Source organism: Ictalurus punctatus, chromosome 17, assembly GCF_001660625.3.
Source record: "Ictalurus punctatus breed USDA103 chromosome 17, Coco_2.0, whole genome shotgun sequence".
Taxonomy (NCBI): domain Eukaryota; kingdom Metazoa; phylum Chordata; class Actinopteri; order Siluriformes; family Ictaluridae; genus Ictalurus; species Ictalurus punctatus.
In genome coordinates, this window is record NC_030432.2 from 20,321,921 (window position 1) to 20,345,894 (window position 23,974).

The 23,974-nt window shown below is 40.9% G+C and overlaps 2 protein-coding genes and 2 non-coding genes across 6 annotated transcripts in view; 2 read left to right on the forward strand and 2 right to left on the reverse strand.

The window, feature by feature from the left end:
• Positions 1-4,343: 4,343 nt before the first annotated feature.
• trnak-uuu (transfer RNA lysine (anticodon UUU)) lies at positions 4,344-4,416 on the forward strand. Its single transcript has one exon. It is a non-coding gene; the product is annotated as a tRNA-Lys (tRNA).
• Positions 4,417-6,335: 1,919 nt separating this feature from the next.
• trnak-uuu (transfer RNA lysine (anticodon UUU)) lies at positions 6,336-6,408 on the reverse strand. Its single transcript has one exon. It is a non-coding gene; the product is annotated as a tRNA-Lys (tRNA).
• Positions 6,409-7,503: 1,095 nt separating this feature from the next.
• Positions 7,504-12,810, forward strand: gtf2b (general transcription factor IIB). Its single transcript, XM_017491336.2, has 7 exons — positions 7,504-7,644; positions 9,733-9,839; positions 10,359-10,492; positions 10,618-10,764; positions 11,271-11,400; positions 11,874-12,155; positions 12,305-12,810. The coding sequence occupies exons 1-7, from the start codon at positions 7,628-7,630 to the stop codon at positions 12,436-12,438; spliced, it is 951 nt and encodes a 316-aa protein (XP_017346825.1). The 5' UTR covers positions 7,504-7,627; the 3' UTR covers positions 12,439-12,810.
• Positions 12,335-23,974, reverse strand: part of pkn2a (protein kinase N2a) — a 41,332-nt gene continuing 29,692 nt past the window's right edge. For all 3 annotated transcript variants that reach the window (XM_053687341.1, XM_053687343.1, XM_053687342.1), the window contains exons 12-22: positions 23,633-23,753; positions 21,594-21,736; positions 21,376-21,472; positions 20,417-20,508; positions 20,146-20,322; positions 19,155-19,217; positions 18,950-19,026; positions 18,685-18,827; positions 17,952-18,059; positions 17,768-17,848; positions 12,335-15,166 (exon numbers count right to left, since the gene is read on the reverse strand). In XM_053687341.1, the coding sequence (XP_053543316.1) occupies positions 14,963-15,166; positions 17,768-17,848; positions 17,952-18,059; positions 18,685-18,827; positions 18,950-19,026; positions 19,155-19,217; positions 20,146-20,322; positions 20,417-20,508; positions 21,376-21,472; positions 21,594-21,736; positions 23,633-23,753 (1,306 nt within the window). In that variant the 3' untranslated portion in view covers positions 12,335-14,962. The remainder of the gene's footprint in view (positions 15,167-17,767; positions 17,849-17,951; positions 18,060-18,684; positions 18,828-18,949; positions 19,027-19,154; positions 19,218-20,145; positions 20,323-20,416; positions 20,509-21,375; positions 21,473-21,593; positions 21,737-23,632; positions 23,754-23,974) is intronic.

The following is a 23,974-nucleotide window of genomic DNA, read 5'->3' on the forward strand; positions in this document are numbered from 1 at the left end:
TACAGGGCTGAATTAACATCATACAGAGCTGAATTAACATCATACAGAGCTGAGTTAACATTATAAAGAGCAGACAATAAATACACAGAACTTGGGCTGTAAACTATTTTGTGGTGTAGCAGCAATACGCATAGCAGCAATATTGACAGCAAAAACTAGTTCCATAATGAAAGTGACTGTTGCAGCTTTGTAAATTGCAATGTTTTTTAATCATAACGGGTTAGGTGTTTGAATAGCCCAGATGAGCGTTAGGATGCAGGCTGTTTATTAATCTGACTGCCTGAGGGAAGAAACTGTTGTGGAGTCTGTTGGTGGTGGTAGGAATGTTCCTGCACCTTCTGCCACATGGCAGGAAGGTGAAAAGTCCATGAGAATCGTTAAAGGGGTTATCCACAATACTGCTGGCTTTGCAGATGCAGCAGTTGTTGTAAGAGGTGTCGATGGTGGTTAGAAAGACCTCAACCTTCTTTTCAGCTGTACTCACAATTAACTGCAGGGTCTTGCGGTCAGAGGCTGTGCAGTTACCATACCACACGGTGAGACAGCTGGTCAGGGCATTCTCTATCGTCACTCTGTGGAAGGTGGTGAGGATGAGAGGGGGAAGTTTCAACATCTCTTCAACATCCGTAGGAAGTGGAGGGACTGCTGGGCCTTCTTGGCTAGGCAAGTGGTGTTGACTGTCCAGGAGAGGTCCTTCATCATGTGTACACCAAGATACTTGGAGTTTTTGACTCTCTAAACAGTTGATCCCTTCATGTGTAGGGGTGAGTGATGTGCCTCCTGAAGTCATTTGTTTATTCCTCCTGAGCTTTGTTTTATAATGTTCAGCAAAATTTTGCATTAGACATGTTAACCAGTGCTTCTGATGCGCATCTCTGGTAAAAGTTTCCCAATTGGTGTAGACTTTACATAACATGCACCATTCAACTCCATTCAAGGAGTTGAATGGGCCAGCCATTTACAGATATAATTGTTGGCATTTGAATTCATCATCTGAACTGTTGTTGACGTGATGTCACTCAACTTCAGGGGCCACATCAGCCGTTGGTATGAGGTGAACTGGTAGCAACAGACCTTGAATTTCCCTGGTACGGAGGTTTGGTCGATCCTACTCAGGCTGTCCACAAGCTGAGATGTAACAGAAGCAGCCCTGTGCTCAGATCAACCATGTAAAGCCTTCCAAGGCTTCATCCAAGTAGCTCCGTAAGGCCGGGAGTCACTGAACAGACTGGAATCTAACACCTTAGACCATCTGTCTTCCACCAATTAGGATGATCTCAAATGCTGCTGTGAAAAGGATGGGAGAGATGGAACAACCCATTGCTATCCCTTTCTCCAGCTGGTGCCAACCAGTTGAGATCTCCTGTGTTGTGTAGAAAACATAAGGGTTATTGAGCTCCTTTGCTACTAAGCTCTGAATGCATGAATGCAACATACGTGTTAAAAAAGGAGAATCAGTGCTGAATCAGCACTGTAGGTGTTGTTAAACATTGTGTTTCAGTAGTTTTACACTATAAGAGTTAGTGACTATCTTTGTTAATTATGTGCTGTAAGTGTTTATGTTTTTAAAAGGTAATAAACAATAAATGTGTTTTTTCAACAATAAAATTGTTCATTCAGTAATGTAAGAGTTAATTCTACACTGCAGATGTTAAGGGTTTATTAAGCCGTATCAGTGTTAATTGTATGTGTTGCAGTCACTGCTTTCACTGTCCAGTTCCATCCCCACCACAGAGCTGGCCCTCCTCACCAGCTTACTCAGTTTATCGGCACCACAAGTCCCAATGCCACCTCCCCAGCACACCACAGCAAAAAAAGATAACGCTGGCCACTACAGACTGGTAAAACCTCCGTAGAAGCCTAGTGCACACAATAAAGGACCTGAGCTTCCTCTAAAAGAAATTCCTCCTCTGTCCTTTCCTATAGAGGGCCTCAGTATTGTCTGACCAGTCCAGTTTGTTGTTGAGTTGCACCCCTATGAACTTATACATGTCCACTATCTTCATTCCTACCCCCCCTTATGGTGAAATGGGTGAGGGGTCTCTTGCTGTGCCGGAAGTCCACCACCAGCTCCTTAGTTTTCCCGATATTGAGCTGAAGGTGGTTGTTGCACCATCTTATGAAGCTTTCAGTAAGATCTCTGTACTCCTCCTCGTCCTTATCATCTGTGATACAGCCGACAATGGAGGAGTCATCTGAGAACTTCTGTAGGTGGCACGTTCCCGAATCGAATAAGAAGACAGAGGGTGAACAAGAATGGTGACCGTACAGTTCCCTGGGGTGCACCAGCGTTGCCCATCACCACGTCTGAGAAGTAGGCTTGCAGCCTGACATACTGCGGCCTGTTGGTGAGGTAGTCAGTAATCCTGGCCACGAGGTCCTGGTCCACCTGCATCACAGAGAGCTTCTCAGCCATCCGGTGTGGATGGACCATGTTAACAGCAATTGAGAAGTTCAAGAACACGATCCTCACAGTGCTGTGCATTGATGTAGGTGTTATGTGCTGCACATATTAGTTTACCACATAAGAGTTGGAGACTGTAAGTGTTAATTGCACAGTAATGGTGTTTATTCAGCACAGTAAGTGTCAGTGCAGTTCTTCTGCTGCTAATTCAACACTGTAATTCAAAAACTAAGGTGTTAGTCATCACAGTAAGTGTAAATTCAGTTCTATATGTCTTTATTTATAACAGTTCTTGCTAGTAGGCTTTATTTCAGCACTGTAGGTGTTTGTTGTCAATGCTGTTAATTTGACACTAAGTGTTGATTCAGCACTGCAGGTGTTAATTCAGCCCTGTTTGGTGGTTTTTTTTGTTTGTTTGTTTGTTTTGTTTTGTTTTGGTTTTTTTTTGCCAGCAGTGATTTGCTGATTTGACAATATATGTGTTAATTCAGTACTATACGTGTTTATCTAACTTTGTAAGCTGAAGTAAACTACAAGATTCTACCATGTAGCAACACAGGTGTTCATTTAGAAATATAAGTGTTAATTGTGCAATAATCCAACGCTGTACAATTTAATAGAACCCAGCTGGCGTATCTCTAACACTGTGAATGTTTAATCCGTACTATACGAGTTTTTAACCTCACAGCTTTCAGTCAATCATTGCTCAAGTCTGACTGATGCCATGTTAAGGCCAGAACACACGGACTGCAATTTAGTTTAGTTTTAACTGATTAACAATATTTTAAGATTTATTTTTAATAAGAGCACTGTAGGAACTGTTCTGTTCCTGTGAAATGGAGATAATAAATAAAAGTGAGACACAGACTGAGAGTGAGTAAGGCTGAGAGTGAGACTGAGAGTGAGACAGTGACCTCATGACCTTTAAAGCTGCTGTACAGTAACTTGAGACAGCAGGACATGTTTAATATGGAACTAAAGGGACAGAAGGTAGAACAACCTGTTGCATTAATACATGCATCGTATTTTCCCTGCGTCTCAGTGGAAGGCCGTTGCGATGGTGCAGAAGGTGTCAAGGTAACAGACACATCTTCTGGCACGTCTCCCGAGGGGCTTCTGGGGTTTCCAACACCGTCACGTGCACTCTCTGTTTATTTCAAACCAAGCACTTTCTGTTTTCTCTACAGAGCTGGGGCTTTAATGGTATAAATATATGATGCAGGTCAAGTTTCAACTGGCAGACCCAGCAAAATATTTCACAGTTTCGAACCAAAAACTCAAAAACAAATGTGCAGCAAAGCTGATTAATGTATGAAAAAAATTGCCCATAGTTTAATAATAATAATAATTATTTTTTTAACCAAACCGTAACCCTTTCTGTAACAAATCCTCTACTGCAGCCAATCAGGTGCATTTATGTACAAATCATTTAACTGAAAACAGCTGGTCGAGCCACAGAGTGTTAGAGAGGTTAGAAAAGGAAGCTTTTACAAAAGCAGAATTATTAAAGACAAATAAACAGAGATGTATACATTTAAGTTTAAACGGACACGTCTCAGGGTAGAGTTATGCATCTTACTAAATTACTAATTTGCTTATATATTGAGAAATATATTCAAAAATATATCACAGGTAGGTTATAACAACTGCAGAAGATGGTGGGATCAGTCAAAACTTTTTGTGGGAGTGGTTATTTCAGAGTCCATTGTGCTGTTTAAAAGTGGTAACAAAAGTGTTACTACGAAACAAAACATTTCTACTTTAAATTGTATTTTTCACAGCCATGAAATAATAAATGATGGATCTTTGTAAGAGAAAAAAAAACATTATGTTTCTGGTCCTTTACAGATTTTAGTTGAATTTCCATCGTGTAAAGAGAAAGGAAGAAAAATAAAGAAAAACAAATCTTGCAACGTGCAACATTGATCATCACGCACGAGCCCGGATAGCTCAGTCGGTAGAGCATCAGACTTTTAATCTGAGGGTCCAGGGTTCAAGTCCCTGTTCGGGCGGAAATTGCCATTTTCACCATAACACCAATAATAAAAGATTAATCTTTCTATCTTGTGTGACACCAGGAACAAGTTTCCGTCTTATCCAGATTTCAGTTACTGCTCAACAATGTGCTTTAGTCTTTGCTAAAATTTCCAATACACCATTTCAGACAGACCATTCCATCCTTCCTGTTCTTTACACACTTCCAGTTTATTCACACAACCGTGTTCTTTATTAATCAACTTTACACATAAGGAAATTAAATCTATTTAGAAAGAAATAAAATGATAAGGAATCATTTTAAGGGACAACAATTTTAATGGAAAGATTATAATATATCTTTCTAAGCATTTAAAATGAATTTCCAAAAATGAACAGAATTTCCTGTTAGTAAATATTTACCAAAAACTAATACACATTCTCTATAAGTAAGAACCTGGATAAGAAAAAAAAAAGCCAACTGATTTTATCCAGTTTCTTATCAAACTTTTTCTTAGCAAGAACCACCCTTTAACATTCTATTGAACATTTTTTTTCTGGTAAAATTATGATATAAATATTTCTTATAGAGACAGATTAAACTCTTATTTCCGGTGTTACGGTCGAGGAGAACAGCTGCAGTGTTTCACTACTGAGAAGTGAAAAAGTTTCAGCACGGTGTGTTAAAAAATTCTCAAGTCCCTGTTCGGGCGGAAATTACCATTTTCACCATAACACCAATAATAAAAGATTAATCTTTCTATCTTGTGTGACACCAGGAACAAGTTTCGGTCTTATCCAGATTTCAGTTACTGCTCAACAATGTGCTTTAGTCTTTGCTAAAATTTCCAATACACCATTTCAGACAGACCATTCCATCCTTCCTGTTCTTTACACATTTCCAGTTTATTCACACAACCGTGTTCTTTATTAATCAACTTTACACATAAGGAAATTAAATCTATTCATACATAACAGTACTCTCAGGATCTGTTCACTTTTAAAATAATAACATCAACAACGTACAGTAGTTTAGAAGGAATTTTAGCTGCTCGGAAAGAAATAAAATTTCTCCGTTACAATTGTAGACGTGTCCTTTAAAACGATTCCTTATTGTTACCGGTGAATCAGTACATTTTACACAGCAGTTATTCCAAATCATCATTTCATCAAATCTGTCTGAGTGGCAAAAAAAACATAAACATAAACAGCAGGAGCATCTAGAGGGCACTTCATCTCATTCTCTTGCTTGTCACATAGTCTCCAGACTCCCAGTTTAGCCATGCTTTGAGAAAACATGATGAAGTGCTTTCTAAGGTTCATCAACAATTCACTGTTACAATAAAGAATAATCCCTTAACGATTCTAGATTTTTTTTTTTACACGAAACCTTTAAAGTTTCTGCCAGGGGGACAACCAGAGAAGGATTCTAGAAATACATTTGAAAAATATTCATATAAACCATACAGAATGTGATAGAGATGACTTTTAATCTGAGGGTCCAGGCTTCAAGTCCCTGTGCTGAAGCTTCTTTACGTCTCGGTACTGAAACACTGAAATGATAAGGAATCATTTTAAGGGACAACAATTTTAAAGGAAAGATTATAATATATCTTTCTGAGCATTTAAAATGAATTTCCAAAAATGAACAGAATTTCCTGTTAGTAAATATTTACCAAAAACTAATACACATTCTCTATAAGTAAGAACCTGGATAAGAAAAAAAAAAAAAGCCAACTGATTTTATCCAGTATCTTATCAAACTTTTTCTTAGCAAGAACCACCCTTTAACATTCTATTGAACATTTTTTTTCTGGTAAAATTATGATATAAATATTTCTTATAGAGACAGATTAAACTCTTATTTCCGGTGTTACGGTCGAGGAGAACAGCTGCAGTGTTTCACTACTGAGAAGTGAAAAAGTTTCAGCACGGTGTGTTAAAAAATTCCCACTTCCGCCCGAACAGGGACTTGAACCCTGGACCCTCAGATTAAAAGTCTGATGCTCTACCGACTGAGCTATCCGGGCTCGTATGCAACATTAGACTAGGATTGCACGCGTGCACGACGTTGGTCACGTGTTTCTCTATTTCAGACATTCGCTCTCACGTACTATATTGCACAATCCAGACTATTTTGTATATTGATTTCTTCTGTTTAGATAATTTTGCAGTAGAGAATGTTTGTGTGTTTATGTGTCAGGAAAAATTTGTGAAGTGAGAAAAATAAACATCATATAAACTATACAAAGTGTGATAGACACGTGACATATTGGAAATAAACACTGAAGTGTGGAAATAACACTTATGTTTTCTCTTTTAAAGTTGTACAAATTCTACAGTTATCATTTTAAAACAGACCTGCAGTCGTATTAAAATGATACAAGCAAGAAAATGTTTATGTTTTTTGCCCCTCAGACAGCTTTGATGAAATGATGATCATTTGGAATAACTGCTGTGTAAAATGTATTGATTCATCGGTAACAATAAGGAATCGTTTTAAAAGACACGTCTACAATTGTAACTGAGAAATTTTATTTCTTTCTGAGCAGCTAAAATTCCTTCTAAACTACTGTGCGTCGTCGCTTGTATTTTCTTTTAAAGTGAACAGATCCTGAGAGTACTGTTATGTATTTAATTACGTTATGTGTAAAGTTGATTAATAAAGAACACTGTTGTGTGAATAAACTGGAAGTGTGTAAAGAACGGGAAGGATGGATTGGTTTGTCTGAAGGATGGATTGGTTTGTGTTTTGGAAATTTTAGTAAAGTTTAAAACACATTATTCAGCATTAACTGAAATCTGGATAAGATCAAAACATGTACCTGATGTCACACAAGATATAGAGAAAGATTAATATCTTATTGTTGGTGTTATGGTCGAGGTGAAAAATGGTCACTTCTGCCTGAACAGGGACTTGAACCCTACACCCTCAGATTAAAAAATTGATGTTCTACCGATTCGGGATTGATAAGTGACCATGCGTGTGTCAATCCCGAATTCAGTCACACGTCATATTGTTCTATCACACGAAATAGTGTTGGAACCGAAAAAGGAAACGAAAGTCAAACAAACGAGGGCAGTTTTAAAATCTTTAGGAAACGAGAACTGAAAAGTGTTTAAAAAAAGGAAAGAAAACAACATTTTTGGTCCTTCTGGCTTTCCGGAAGCGAGTCACGTGGTCTAGAAAAGCTATAAATACAGGTGCAGCACGACTCGTCTCTGCTCAGCGCATATGAGAGTGACAGTATGGCGTCGACCAGCCGGTGAGTACACGATTTCTACATTCTTGTATGCTAGGCGTCTTACTAATAGTTTACTTTTTTGTTATATCTTACAGTATTAGTAAAATACGGAGATTTACCCCGTCTTTATGGCGATTACACGATTCGGAGTTGCTTCTTTCTTTTTGAAATGAAAGATGTAGGCTGTCGTTTCGAACAACAGGACAGTCGCTGTGTCCCAAATGACTTCCCCGGGCGCTACGCTAGTGCACTATGTTTTGCGTGTTGTAGCGGCTCGTGTTGCCTATCTAGTGCGCTTGCGGGTAACAGCGGAGCCGTTTGGGACTCAGCCATATTCGAACGACAGTTAAAGAAAATAGAATAGTAGTAGAATTAATTCAGAGGCAACTAAACTGCGACTAAAAATTATTTTTAAAAACCGATAAAACGTATGCAGCCAGCTAGCTAACAAACCTGGGAATATTACGCAAGGATGTATTTTTTAAAAAGAAAAAAGCTAAGCGTCTAGCTAAACAAACATGCACGTGCACGTTAATAATGAAGTATATGATGTATTTATATACAGTTACTTTATTTTTATAATCAGGAAATTATCCGACAATTATTGGGAACTGATATGCGACTAAACCCGCTTGTTGCTATATACATGTTTTTGTTTTTGCTAGCTTGCTAACGTGGCTAATAAGAAACGGCTAAACCGGCTAATTTCACCAACTCAAACTTCACATTAAATAAACTCGATTAAAAATATTTATATTTTAAGACGAAAATATGAACATTTTAACAACATGATTATAAATCGACTAGTTTAGTTTGTGTTGTTTTTCTTTACCCTTGTTATATTTATTTATTTGTTTGTTTGGCGTTACGTGATTACATTTTTCATGCGCAGCTGCTGTGGCCGAATCCCAAAATGTCCGCTCGCTCCCTAAATAGTGCACTATAATCCAATAACAGCGTATAGATACTTAAGTGCACTGCGTGATGCAAAATCAGGGGTTTTTGGAACACAGCCACCGTCAGTGTTTGGCAATAGAGAAGTACAATAGACTGAAAGGCGGAAACTGTGCAGCAGATTTTATTTGAATAAACTTCAATAAATCCTATAAAACAACAATGACTAAATATAAGCAGACATGTTTATGAATGTTTTTGTCAGATTTAGAGCGCTTTATTATCTAGTTTTTCGTTTTACGGAAGGGGAAATTGGCCTAAGTGGAAATAAAAACATAAAAAAACAAGTAATAATGCGCAAGTAATAATGCAGTGTCCTGTTGAGCAAAGAATAAAAATATGAAATGTATAAATAAACAAAAAATCCCCCAAATATTTAAACTATTATTTTAATAATAGTTAAAAATAGGTAGTGTCGTTTTTTATTATTATTTATTTTTATTATTTATTTATTTATTTATTTATTTATTTTTAATCTCCAGAAGTGCACTGTAGTGGGATATTGAATATTAGAATATATGGAAAATTATTTTATCTTTAATGTATATTTAAAAAAATGATAAAAGGGAAGTTGTAATTTTTAAAAAATGCAGTAAATCCATTTTCACAAAAATGTGCTGGTAATTTATATTAAATAGGACTCGTTACACAACAGACATGACCGTATATCAGCCCTAATGATTTTCACATGATGTCTGCGCAGCATTTGATCATATATACACACATACATATATACACACACACATATATATATACATATATATACACACACACACATATATATATATATATATATATATATATATATATATATATATATATAATGTGTGTGTGTGTATATATATGTATATATATATATATGTGTGTGTGTGTGTATTTCAAGAAAGAAAGAAAATGTGCTAAAATGACAGTTGTGACATCTCTTAAGATTCCAACACAAATGTCCTCTGATGAGGTGAAAGTGTGAACAGGGTGTGAAGGAGAAATACAAATCCTGTAAATCAGATGCAAATACAATATGAATACGATATGGATGTCCAAGGTCATGTGACCTCTACTGACTGTATTGTGGACCGAAATGCCTTGTGTTAAATATTGCGGCGTGTCGTATAAGTAAACGAATAACAGCATCGTGTTTCTTCCTCTTTAACGCAGTGGAGATGCTCTTCCCAAGGTTCAGTGCCCTAATCACCCCGATGCCATGCTGGTGGAGGATTACCGAGCCGGCGACATGATCTGCCCAGAGTGTGGCCTCGTCGTCGGTACGTACTCTATCTCGTAAACTTATCAGTGCCTCGTTCCTAATCATCTGCTGTATAGTCTGCGACGATAAATGAACGGCCGCTAGACCATAAGGCTGATTTCTACTTGCTGTTAAAGGTGCGATGAGCAATTTAGGAAAAGTCCTTACTTGTACAAATCACCTGGAAAATCTGTAGAACGTAGTCAAAAGTCGCTGAGAAAACCCTTTCGGGAAGCTGATCTCTGGTCTGGAATGATTGTACGTGTTTGGATGCGCTTCCTGTCAGCCATTTTATAGACACTATCCAGGCCACTTCAGATCCTGGGGCGGAGCTTATATATATATATATATATATATATATAAAATGCATCTTTAATTAGATGTATTCAAGATGGCCACCACATGTATCATGCAGTCGTTTGGCTTGTTGCAAGATAACTGATGACGCATTAAACGTGTTTACAACAATAATAAACGGTTTGTGTGTGTGCTGGAAATGTGTAGTTGAGTGTTTTGAAGAGCTCCTCATCCCCTCCAGGTGACCGTGTGATCGACGTTGGATCAGAGTGGAGGACATTCACGAATGAAAAAGCTACCAAAGACCCATCACGTGTTGGCGACGCCCAGAACCCACTCCTCAACGGAGGAGACCTCACTACGATGATTGGAAAGGTACGAACGCCCGAGAAAACATCCGTCTACTACATAGCGGTTATTCACACTTCGTTTACAAACACTCTGCTTAAAACACCATCGTACGGAAATCTTTTTTAAAAAAATTCTACTTGTATGTCTAGGGAACGGGTTCTGCGAGTTTCGATGAGTTCGGCAACTCCAAGTACCAGAACCGGAGGACGATGAGCAGCTCAGACAGAGCCATGCTGAACGCCTTTAAAGAGATCACCACCATGGCAGACAGGATAAACCTGCCCCGGAACATCGTTGTGAGTTGCCGTCTAGAGGATTAGAATTACCCCAGGGAGTGCTGTTTGTCTTTCTGTGCACATTTTTCAGTTATTTCGAGATCGTCTTGTTAATTGGAAGTTGCTTTAGAAATATTTAGAAAATGTTAATCAGTCTTTTTAATTGCTGTATTTATGGCAATACTAATAATAATAACACAAAGCTTTACAGAGCACTTTTCATACACATGGTAGGTCGAAGTGCTGTAGAAAAATTGAAATGATAAAAAGTACACAGAATAAAACGAAGAAAGAGTTAAATAAATAAAAACAAGTTACAAATTTTATCAATGGAAAACATAATAACAATGTTAAATTTCAAGATTTATTAGTTTATTTAATATTAAATTCATTTTCATTTTAAACCCTTAAAATTAAATATTTTATTAATTAAATATCTGTTTATACATTTTTTGTCATTTATTTATTTTTTTAAACAAAGAAATAAAATCGAGGGTATTCATCTTTTTTTTGTGTGTGTGGACCAGGATCGTACGAATAACCTGTTTAAGCAGGTGTATGAACAGAAGAGTCTGAAGGGCAGGAGTAATGACGCCATCGCTTCGGCATGCCTCTACATCGCGTGCAGACAGGAGGGAGTTCCCCGAACGTTTAAAGGTAAGAAACTGCCCTGTCTCTGTGGGAAATACTTATAAAAAAAATTATTCATCATTAAAGTGATTTACTATAGTTTTAGACATAAGAATACGCATCTTTATTCAGAATTAAAGTATGTGAAAAAACCACAAGTAAGATCTGCCTGTGGCTCGAGATTATTAACTCAAGGACTCACAATAGCAACGGACCGAGCGAGCGAGGGAATAAAACGCACAATGATGAGTGCGTTAACCGTGTTTTTATTAAATAAGATTCATTGCCTTGGCAACAAATCTGACGACAGACTCTAATCACAGTTGTGGTCTGTTCGTATTATATCTTTACGTCTTGAGAATTGAATGGAATCAGTATTTGTCTTGTGGATAGATGTGTGCTAAGTAGCAAAATGGTAAAACTATATACGTCACTATAAATAAACTTCTGACTATATTTGATATCATCGTCAACGTCTGCTGTAATTCCTCCTTGTCAAGAGATCTGTGCTGTGTCCCGGATTTCCAAGAAAGAGATCGGCCGCTGCTTTAAGCTCATCCTGAAGGCTCTGGAGACGAGCGTGGACCTCATCACCACCGGAGACTTCATGTCCCGCTTCTGCTCCAACCTGGGCCTGCCGAAGCATGTGCAGATGGCAGCTACCTTCATCGCCAGGAAGGCCGTGGAGCTCGACCTGGTCCCGGGACGCAGCCCAATCAGCGTGGCTGCTGCCGCCATCTACATGGCCTCTCAGGCCTCGGCCGAGAAGAAGACGCAGAAAGGTGAGACTCTTGTCGATTTGACAGGTCCTAGGATGCAGGTTCTCCTGGTGTAGATGCTGGTTTCTTTGCTCTAAGAGCCCATTGACTATTTGCTTTATGCTATATTTGAAAGCTGTTTGAGGTAGAATGATTACTTTCCCCCTGTACAGAAATCGGAGATATAGCCGGAGTAGCCGATGTCACCATCCGCCAGTCGTACCGTCTCATCTACCCACGTGCTGCTGATCTCTTCCCTCCAGACTTCAAGTTCGACACACCAGTGGATAAACTGCCTCAGCTGTGAAAAAAACACACACACACACACACACACACACACACACACACTCTGTTCTTTCTATTCTGGTTTTCTTTTGTATTTGATTGAGAAGGTTTTGCTCTTCACCCCGGTGTGACGATTTCTGAGATTTAACCCACAGCGCATACAGGAGACACATTCCACGGTTTAACGCTAACCGAGCTCAGACCCTACTGAACCGCATTTCGTTTGTGTGTATATATTTCTGTACATAAATCACGTGAGAATTTAATTGGACGCAACTAAGCCGGTTTCATACTGTAAACATTTTCTTTTGTAGGAAACGAGCGAGTTATTTTGTTTAGTGTGTTTGCATTGTATTTAGTAATTTAAAACAATAAATGCTTTTCAGAAAAGCAAGGCAAGTGTCTGGTGAATTATTATTATAATAAAACGCATGGCAGAGTTTTTGGATTTACATCCAAGACCCATTCCACAGTATATGTATCATTTCTACCCTTCGTCTACACTTTTACATTTTTTTAAAGAAACATCTATGTCCACCTGAAGGCCATTTTTGAAACCTTCTCCATGCACAGGAACAGTGCTTTCTTAGGAAAAATCTTCATTTACATCCATGCTTTTGAAAACACTGGGTTTTTTTTTTTTTTTAAATGTTTGTTCACAAGCAATATGGATTGAACGCCTGTTGGCCCAGTAGGTGGCGATAGTGTTCAGTAAAAGGTTACATCAAAGGTTTGACAATGTTAAGATATACGGTACAGAAGGTGGTTCTACACAAGAACTGATTATGTGGACTGGAGGCTAAAACATCATTTTTGGGGGTGGGGGTTGATTTAAAAAAATTTCCATATACATGTGGACCATGGAAATAAATGGTCTAGAAAGTGGCACTACAATCTCCTGGAGACCTTTAACACAGTCTGTTTTCACGTCATTACATCGTAATTTGTTCTTCAGCGTTCAAAAAGTTTCAGGAATTTCATGAAAGTACAAGTTTATTGACAATCTGTTGATCTGTACAATATGTTGATGGGACCCCCCCCCCCCCCCCCCCCCCCCAAAAAAAAAAAAAAATTCATGATCATTCTAGCTGACTTGGTGTACATTCACAGTATTATAATAATAATCATCCAAAAACGCTATAAAGTTTTCTGTATTTGCTTACAACGTTACATTAGCCAACAGCTTCTCAAACACAATATCCTCCACTAATCCTCACACTCTACCAACCGGAACAAACTGACCACTTCATGCTGCGGAGAATTAACCCACAGCGGAGAGTTTTGTCCGTGATTTCAGAGCGGGATCGCCGTATCCGTTATCTACGTCCTGATTTCGCTAAGCGACTGGCGTTTCTGCGTCAACAAAAAGCAAGGGTGCGCTAATTTCGGTCTGCTAGCATAAAATAATTGTGTTGTGTCTTAATTACACAACATTTAGCTAAGCTAGCTAATGTGCAACTTTAATGTTTCAGCAGTAGCTAGCTAAATTTACTAGCTAGCATGCTGCTGTATTGGCTTGGGTGCATTATAAATTCTCCAAGTTTGCCTGGTTACATCTTTCAGATATTGATGAAATTATTCTTATTTAGTGCACTAGGAAATAACTACTGTATACATTATGGTCATACAACTATTTTGTACGTAATTTAAACAAAATTGATCATGGAATTAAAACTAGACTTGCAAACAAGCAAACTGACATTGGGCTAACTATTAAAACAGGTACATAATTTTTTTTATTAAATCTATTAGCAATGTGTTAGCAAGCTAGCTAACTTAGTGACCTACTGAAGTAATGTTGCATAAATTATTTTGACCACAAGTCAAAAGCTCTAAAGGAAGGTAGCTAACGTTAACATTACTGTTATACAAGAAATTCACTATGAAGGTAGTCAACGTTTGGCGAAATTTTTATAGAATTGATTTATAACTGAATTCACTAGTACGCTAGCGTAACTTTAAGATAACGTGACATTTTAGCTGGGTAACTTAAGCTTTGAATTTATTTTGTGTTATTATAAACACAAGCTGGATTTGTGAACGTGACGTAAACTATTGTGATTGTGTTGTATAAATCAACTTTGAGAGTTTTGATGAAATCTAACACAAGGCACCTAGTTGACCCGTCGCGTCTTTTAGCGAAATCAGGACGCGTGTAGCAAGACGGTTGTGTCCGTTAAGGACGAGGTGGCGGAGCCTGTAGTGGTAAATACACTCCTGTAAAGCAGTTGCACATTTATCACAATATTCATTATTGTTAACATGGAAACATTAAAATCTCAGTGTTTCCTTCCCTTCAGGAAGAGGCTGTGTAGGTAGGCGGGACTTGTGCCCTGGAGGATCGATCGCACTTGTCCTTCTTCTTAAAGAGAGAGAGTTTCTTGAAAGCCTGCTCCACGCTGCTCCTCGGTTAGAAGGTTCTAGTTTGAGTAAAAGCGTCCTGGGTGCGAATGTGGAACAGGAAGTGGAAGCAGAGCCGTGTTCACAGTGGTTAATGAGGACCAGGTGTGTGTGTGCTAGTGTGTGTGTGTGTGTTTGCGCGGTTGCTAACACCAATCAGCGATGTAGTCGAAGTCAGCGAACATCTCCTGCTCGTCCCGGCTCAGTGGGCGTGGCTCTCGGGGAGGCGTGAGCACCGGTGCCTCCGACGTGAACTCGTCATCGAAGTTGCTCACGTCGCTGGCGCCGTGGATCGTCGGCACGAACGGCGGCTTCATTTTCTTCGCCAGGAGCCCATTCCAGTCGATGTTCTGCAGGAGTAAGAGTGGAGTAATGAGTGTCAGTGTTTACTCAACACCAAGACATTTCTCTGCTTAACTCAGGTTCTTTATCGGTTCTACTGAAGGTTCCTCGTGGTTTAAACACAGCGTTGTTCTGTAAACCGGGAGGAACTACTGCATGGCTGCAGAGAACATCCTACACTCGTTCATGAGCAGAGAGCATCCTACACTAAGTCATGAGCAGTTAGTCATGGAGAGAGGAAACGTTTCGGTAATGCAGAAGTAAAAATACAGTATTCTGTAGGAATTCTCGTGAGTGATGCTTATAAACGTCAGAGAGTAAAAACTTAGTCATAGAAAATCCAGAAAATCGAACCTTTGTTACATTTCCAATTCATTTCTTTCCTTTCATTTCCCTTCCTTTTGTTCCATCCTTCTTTCCTTCCGTTTATTTTCTCTTACCCCTTTATTATTTTCTTATTCATCTATCTCTTTCCCTCCTTCTTATCTTTCTTTCTCTCTCATTCCTTCTTTCCTTCCCTTTCTTTCTCTCTCATCCCTTTCCCCCTTTTTTCCTTTCTTTCCCCATTCCTTATCTCATTCATCCTCCTTCCTTTCTCTCATTCCCCCCTTCACTTTCCTCCCCTCCCTCCCTCCTTCCGTTTCTTTCTCTCTCATTCCTCCACATTCTTTCCCTTTCTTTTTCCTTCCTTTCCCACCTTCCTTATAGTTCTTTCCCCATTTCTTCTTTCTTTTTCTCTCATTCGTCCTTCTTCCTTTCCTTCACTTTCTCTCATTCCTCCTCTTTCCTTCCCTTTCTTTCTCACCTTATCATTCTTTCCCCCATTTTGTCTTTTCCTTTCTTTTGCCCTCATCCCTTTCTCCTTTCTTCCTTCCCCCATTCCTTCACTTTCTCTCATTCCTCCCTCCATTCCATTTCTTTCTTTCTTTCTTGTTTCATCATGTACAGCAGTAAAAGACCTCGGTGTGATTATTGACTCCAGTCTTTCATTTGATGCTCATGTAGATAATATTGCTAGGATAGCCTTCTTTCGTCTCAGAAATATTTCTAAGATAAGAAATATAACGTCACTACATGATGCAGAAATATTAGTTCATGCTTTCGTCACCTCTAGACTAGATTACTGTAATGCCATACTGTCTGGATGTTCCAGTAGGAGCATAAACAAATTCCAGTTAGTCCAGAATGCAGCTGCTAGAGTCCTAACTAGAACCAGAAGATACAACCACTTCACCCCGATCTTATCAACACTGCTCCCAGTGAAATCTCGCATTGATTATAAAATACTATTATTAACCTATAAAGCACTAAATGGTCTCGCGCCACAGTATCTAAGCGACCTTTTGGTTTTCTATGAGCCGCCACGGCCACTTAGATCAAAAGATGCAGGCTAGTTGACGGTACCTTGAATAGCGAAGGCTACAGCAGGGGGAAGAGCTTTCTCTTTTAAAGCCCCACAGTTATGGAACAGTCTTCCTATTAGTGTTCGGGACTCAGACACAGTCTCAGTGTTTAAGTCTAGGCTCAAAACGTATTTGTACCATGACTAGACTTTCTGTTACGCTAAGCACAGTCCTCTTCTCTCCCTCTCTCCTTCTGTCGAGCCACACACGATTTTATGGAGATACTAGAGATCCTGATTCTTTCTGCTCTCCGGACCTGCCTGATCCGTTTCGGATGTCCTACCTCTGGGTGGAGCTCTCATCCACTCCAATTCCAGACTGCTGGGACTACGGCTGCTTCTAAGCTCAAACAGACTTCATATAAAATCATAATGAACTTTTTCACACTATCCGGTATTACCCAGATGAGGATGGGTTCCCTTCTGAGTCTGGTTCCTCTTAAGGTTTCTTCCTCACATCATCTTAGGGAGTTTTTCCTCACCACCGTCGCGCTCAATAGGGATAAATTCACACACTTAAAATCTGCATCCTGTGTGTTTCTGTAAAGCCACTTTGAGACAACGTCCACTGTAAAAACGCTATACAAATAAAACTGAAATTGAAAATAAAATCCTCTCATTCCTCCTCTTTCTTTCCCTTTTTCCTTCCTTTCCCACCTTCCTTACTGCTCATTCCCCCATTTCTTTTCCTTTCTTTCTCTCTCATCCCTTTCCTTCCCTTTTTCCTTCCCTAAATTGTCCCTGTGTGTGAATGAGTGTGGGGGGGGGGGGGGGGGGGGGGGGTGTCGCTCAGCATTCCCGGGATAGAGCAGCAGTGGTAGTTGAGGTCACGTTGTCACCTGTCCTTCATTCCCAAACCAAACAATGTCACAGGTGTGAATCGCACGCTGTTCAACTGCAGGCAAATTTCCCTCCATTTGCTTTCGCATGTCGGATTTTAATTTGCACAGAAGATAATTCAAATGTCTCTAGAATCTGTGACACACGCACGGACACACGCACGGACACACGCACGGACACACGCACGGACACACGCACGGACGGACACACGCACGGACGGACACACGCACGGACACACGCACGGACACACGCACGGACACACGCACGGACACACGCACGGACACACGCACAGACACACACACGGACACACACACAGACAACAGCCGCTTTGTCGCGTGTGAACGTAGGGTTAATGATATTTACTCACTCGGAAGAACAGATGCTTCTTGACTTCCTCGGCGTCGCACTCACCTCCCCCCAGACGTCGCTCGGGATTCCTCCTCAACAGCTGAAGGATATAGCAACGTTATGGCTAATCATGCTAATGTGCCCAGTGTAACTCAAGTTCCCGTGACGAAACGTGGTTATGTTCACGGCACTCGCTCACTCACCCTCCTCATGATGGAGATGGCCTCAGTGGAGAGGAACCTCGGGTAGCGCACCTCGTCGTTCACGATGCTGTCAAACACCTCCTCTTCGTCATCGCCGGGAAACGGAGACTGCAGGGAACGACACTTTTATAGCAGGTCACTTCGTTCCAAATGCCCGATCAGAGACCGCGCTTTATTACGCCATTCTTTTCACGCACTGAAAATGACTTACTAAAATGGCCGCCATACAACATTATTGAATTTAAGAAAAAATCTTAGATATTTCACAAATAAAACAGTCTGAGGGACGAACCTTTGAGTCACTTGGCTAATGTTAACAATTTAGCTAGCTAGCTATCAATAGCAAGCATTACTGGGTTAACTGTTGCATTTTGCGATCTGATTGGTCAGAAGGCGTTGATTAATTTTCTATTTAGGTTTATATTAATGTGCATGTTCTAATGTGTTATTGTTTCTATAGCAACGGCTCAGGACTGATACCACAGACGCTGCAGTAATAATAAACAAATCGAAGCCGCAACTTTAAGTTTTCTTTAAGTAAAATATAAAGTGTGATTGTTGGTAAACTGCGGTGGTATAAGAGGAATAAAACGCTTGGGGACGTGCGCTTATCGGAAACTAATTAAATTGGTGGTAAATGTAACTCTGCTTCATCACACCATCCTGTGTTTGATTATTTTACTGTAACAGCACAATATGGAGTGTGTGTGTGTGTGTATATAAAAAGCCTGACCTCGCCGACCAGCATCTCGAAGATGAGCACTCCGAGCCCCCACCAGTCCACAGCGCGGGTGTATGATGTCTCCGTTAGCACCTCGGGGGCCAGGAACTCCGGTGTACCACAGAACGTACTCGTCCGATCCTGGAAGCCCATTCCTTACGCAGACACACATACACACACACACACACACACGCACACACACACAAACACACACACTAGCTTGCCGAGTCTGAATTGAAATGATGTGTTGAGTGAATAAAGGCACGATCTCTCTCACCTTCTTTACACAGGCCGAAGTCTGCGATTTTCACGTAACCCTCCGTGTCCAGCAGTAAATTATCCAGCTTCAGATCTCTGCAGGTTACATTTCACCGCAGTCATTTCCACGCTCACATTCCCCACAGGAAATAAACATTAAACAGAAATAAATGCGTGGATGTGTACGTGAATGGGGTTTTTTTTTGGTGTTTTTTTTTTAATACCTGTACACAATCCTGTGCTCGTGTAAAAACTGTAACCCCAAGACGACGCAGGCTGCGTAAAACCTGCGGGAGGAAGACAGCAACGAGCGAGTTCAAGACATTTCTGTTAATGTTGCTGAAAAGTGTACAGACCCAAGTTTGAGCCCCGAGTGTGTTCGACTGGACTGATCGAAATGAGGAGTTAAATGTAAAGTGAGGTTAAGTGTAGCAGATGAGTGCTCGTATCCGTCAGCACACGATAGAAATAAAAAAGCGAAATGATGTGCTGGATCAAGTGCTATTCTATGTTCTGCCGAATAAGCAGCGTGGAAGCCATTTTGTTCAATTAAACCAGTGATGAAAGGACTAGAATTTAATCAGGAATTAACTCGGTCTATTCCTGCAGTCCCTCCAGGATTTTGCGATCACAGAAACGAATGCAAAATCGAGGAAACTATTCGCAATATTCACACGTCCGGCCGTAGACGTATTCGATTCACGTGCGTCGAACACGACTACGGCTAAAAGGTCTCGTTTACCAACAAACGTCACTGCGAAAGACCGCGCACAACAATTCCGTACAACTCGAGTATTTTTCCACAAAAAAAAAACAAATTTAAAAAAAAAAAGTCACAACAATCACAAAGAACCTCGGTGAAATCCTGCACGCACTGCAGCAATATAGCACGAGAAATCTCAGTATTTTTACATTTTTAAATTGTCTCTTGCTTTTAATTTATATTGTATTAGCAAAGAACAAACGGCAGTTCCTTCTTTAGTGCCCAGTTTTTCAGGTTTAAAGGTGGTGATCCAGATGTTATCGAAAACCCCCATCTCAGACGCTTGTACTCGAGAACATCTGGCGTGAGCTACACGCAGGTGATCATAAGAATCTGAATGCGTAGACCAGAAACCTGACCTCACTCTGAATACAAGGAACGCTTCCCACATAATAACAGAGATTTCTGACTCGGAGTATGGCCCATGATCTGTGGAAACGTTTAGCGCTCACATGGCACGCGGTTCTGAGAAGACATCGGCGTGGATGTGCATCATGAGGTCTCCTCCTGCGGCGTACTCCATCACGAAGCACACGTGCTCTTTGGTCTGGAAACAGGCGAATAGGTTGACGAGGAACGGGTGCCGAACGCTGTTCACCGTCTCGAAGATCCTCTTCTCACACATCAGGCTGTAGGGAGGACACACCGTGCACACTTCAGCATTGCAACCGATCACAAAAGCTCATCTCGCGATCACAAAAAGAACCCGAATTTATCTCGCACCTGTCAACCTCGTCGCGAGCCACGATGTCTCCTTTCTTTAGGGCCTTGATGGCGAACATTTCTCCCGTGATGCTGTACTCGGCTAATAAAACCTGAGGAACGAGACACAGCCGAAGTGGGGAAGGCGTCAAACATTACAAAAGAAGAAGGGAAAGTGAAGAGGAGATGTGGGCAGGTGTAAGAAATCAGGCAGCACAATGAAGCCTGTAGATGGTAAACAGAAACGGACCCATAACTGAACCTTGTGGAACACCTGGAGGACCTGGTACAGTGTGGGGTAAAAGTGCTTAAATGAGAGTCTGAATCAGGGTGAAACTGAATCTTCTTCATTTGAGATTTGGATTTGTTTTTCACTGCACATAACTGAACACTGCCCCGGAAATAAATAAATAAATAAATAAATAATTGTCTGAGAGGTGCGTAGTGCTGAAAACATCCTCACGAAGGTCTTTCATCCACCTGGCGGAAATACCACGAATAAAGGAAAGAAAAAGAAAAAAGAAAGAAGAAGAAAGAACAGAGACAGGAAACAAAGGAAGATAGAAAAAGAAAGAAAGAACAGACAGAAAAAGGAACATGCGGTTGATATAAAGAAAGAAAAAAGGAAGATAAACAGGTCGCATTTAAAAAGAAAAAGCTGCAAACCAGAACACACGACATGTTCGATTCTCTTCCTGCAGCGAGTCGAGACAGTGTGATGTCAGGCTCTCACCTGACTAAAGAACTGCACTGAGGAGGAGAACACAGAGAGGGAGAACCCAGAGGGGTAGAACACAGAGGAGAATCACGTGAGGGAGAACCCAGAGGGGTAGAACACAGAAGAACCACGAGTGGGAGAACCCAGAGGGGTAGAACACAGAGAAGGAGAACCACGAAACGGAGAACACCGAGGAATAGAACACTGAGGGGAGAACTATGAGGGGGAGAACATACCTAAACACTGTAATTTTAAGAGGTACCTTTCCAAAATGGCCGCGTCCTAACACTGCGATACATTTAAAGTTTCTGAGACTGAAGTGGAACTGCTCCTCCTCCTCCTCATCCTCTTCCTCATCCCTACAAACCAAGGGCATGAATACTCAATAAACACAGAGGCTTATAAACCGTGACGTTACGTTAATAATTATTTATTTAATACGGTAATAATTAGTGAGGTTGGATAACGTAAACGGGTCACCTGATCTCCCCGCGCTTCCGTACAGCGATCAGCTCCAGCCGCGGCGTTTCGATCTGTAGATCATCCTCCGTGGTGTGTTTGAGTTCTGACGTTCCCACTACGCTGTTCCTGTTGTTCAGGAAGTCGAATGATCTCAGTGCGTCCTGTGGAGAGGGGCGTTTATTATTTAGCACACCGCTCACACACGTGAGACAGGAGCTGGATGTGGATAAGCGTTTATCTCCATGCCTGCAGTTCCAGCTTCCTGTTCCTCTGGAACATGTGATGGGGTTTAGTGCAGGCTGATGACTTTCACTGCTACAGACCTCTAAAGTCTGCGTTCTGATTGGTCAGAAGGTGTTGATTCGTTTTCTAGAACAGCAGCCCTGACAGTAGCGCAGCTTTATACTAACGCGCTCGTTCTAACGCGTTATCGTTTCTATAGCAACCGCTCATTCAGAGGGACGTGTACGGCGGTTCTCAGCTAATAATAATTAAAAAAACAAAAAACGAAACTTGATATTGTAATAAGTTTCTTTAAATGTAACTATAAATGGATAAAATGTATGATGCATCATTCTTTAATAAAAATGATTAATTGTAATCACTGGAACATTTCTGTTGTAAGAGGAATAGAAAGACTTAAATGTCTGTATTTTCCTCCATTTTGTGCAAATCCTATTTTCACACAAGATATACACCAATCAGCCGTAACATTAAAACCACAGACAGGTGAAGTGAGTAACGTTGATTATCTCGTTACCGTGGCACCTGGCGAGGACTGGGATATATTTATTAGGCAGCAGGTGAACAGTCAGTTCTCGAAGTTGATGTGTTGTGATTTGTGATGTCTAGACGTCTGGGTCAGAGCTTCTCCAGAACAGCAGGTGTTGTGGGGTGTTCCCGGTGTGCAGGGGTTAGTACCTAGAGAAGGCTAACCCGTCTGGTCCGATCCCACAGAAGATCTACGGCAGCACAACCTGCTGAAAAAGTTCATGCTGGTTCTGATAGAAAGGAGTCCGAACTCACAGAGCATCACAGCTTGCAGCGTATGGAGCTGTGTAGCTGCAGAGCGGTCAGAGCGCACATGCTGACCCCTGTACACCACCGAAACACCTACAATGAGCACGTGAGCATCAGAACTGGATCATGGAGCAATGGAAGAAGGTGGTCTGGTCTGATGAATCACGTTTTATTTCACGTCATGTAGACGGGTGCATGTGCGTCGCTGACCTGGGGAAGACACGGCACCAGGATGCACTATGGGAAGAAGGCGAGCCGGTGGAGGAAGTGTGATGCTCTGGGTAATGTTCTGCTGGGAAACCTTGCATCCTGGTATTCATGTAGATGTTACTTTGACTCGTACCACCTACCTAAACACTGCTGCAGACAGAGTACACACATGGTAAAGGTATTCCCTAACGGCAGTATCCTCTTTCAGCAGGATAATGCGCCCTGACACACTGCAAACATTCTTCAGGAACGTTTTGAGGAACCTGACAAAGTTTAAGGTGTCGACTCGGACTCCGAATTCCTCAGATCTCAATCCGATCGAGCGTCTGTGGGATGTTCTGGACAAACAAGTCCGATCCATGGAGGCCCTACCTCACAAGTTACAGGATCTGCTGCTAAAGTCTCTGTGCCAGATACCACAGCACACCTTCAGAGGTCATGTGGAGTCCATGCCTCAATGAGTCAGAGCTGTTTTGGTGGCACAAGTGGAAGGGGACCTACATAATATTAGGCAGGTGGTTTTAATGTTATGGCTGATCGGTGTACTGTATAATGCACCAAAAAAAGTCCTGGGATATTAATCGCTACCACACTGATGATGTTCTCACACCTCTACAACGGGATTGTTTTGCATTACTGGAGAAGTTAGAACTCTGGTTAACAGAATCATTCTGTAGCATGTTTCTCTCCGCTCTTCTTCAGGGTGGAATTTTCTCCACCAGTTATCTTTGTTAAAATGTACAAACCCTACAGCACGAGTTCTGTTAGGGAATGACGTACTGTACATTCCTCTCCTTCCTCCGTGTTCCTGATGTTCTGATGTTTACCTGCACTTCTTCTTTGTGGATCTTCTCATCCTGTAGCGTTTCTCTGATCCGGCCCAGCGAGTAACGCTTAGAGCCGGACGTGGCGTCTTTATCGAAGTCCAGCTTAGTCACCGGCGAGTCACTGTGGAGGTTTCATTTAATCATGTTCATGAATCTCTCAGTGATCACGTCAACAACAAACTCACAAAACTCCTTGTCCTGTAAAAGACCGTGATTTCATCACTGTAGCTCTTACGCAAATATCACACCACAGCAGAGCAGTTTCTTGTGTGAATGACTCTGATGCTGAAATGTGTGCGTGTGTGTGTGTGTGTGTGTGTGTGTGTGTGTGTGTGTGTGTGT

Bases quoted from the DNA above. Each gene is read 5' to 3' on its own strand.
- gtf2b (XM_017491336.2), top strand. The intron at 10,493-10,617 runs GTACGAACGCCC...TTGTATGTCTAG, and splicing joins TCACTACGATGATTGGAAAG to GGAACGGGTTCTGCGAGTTT. The intron at 10,765-11,270 runs GTGAGTTGCCGT...TGTGTGGACCAG, and splicing joins ACCTGCCCCGGAACATCGTT to GATCGTACGAATAACCTGTT.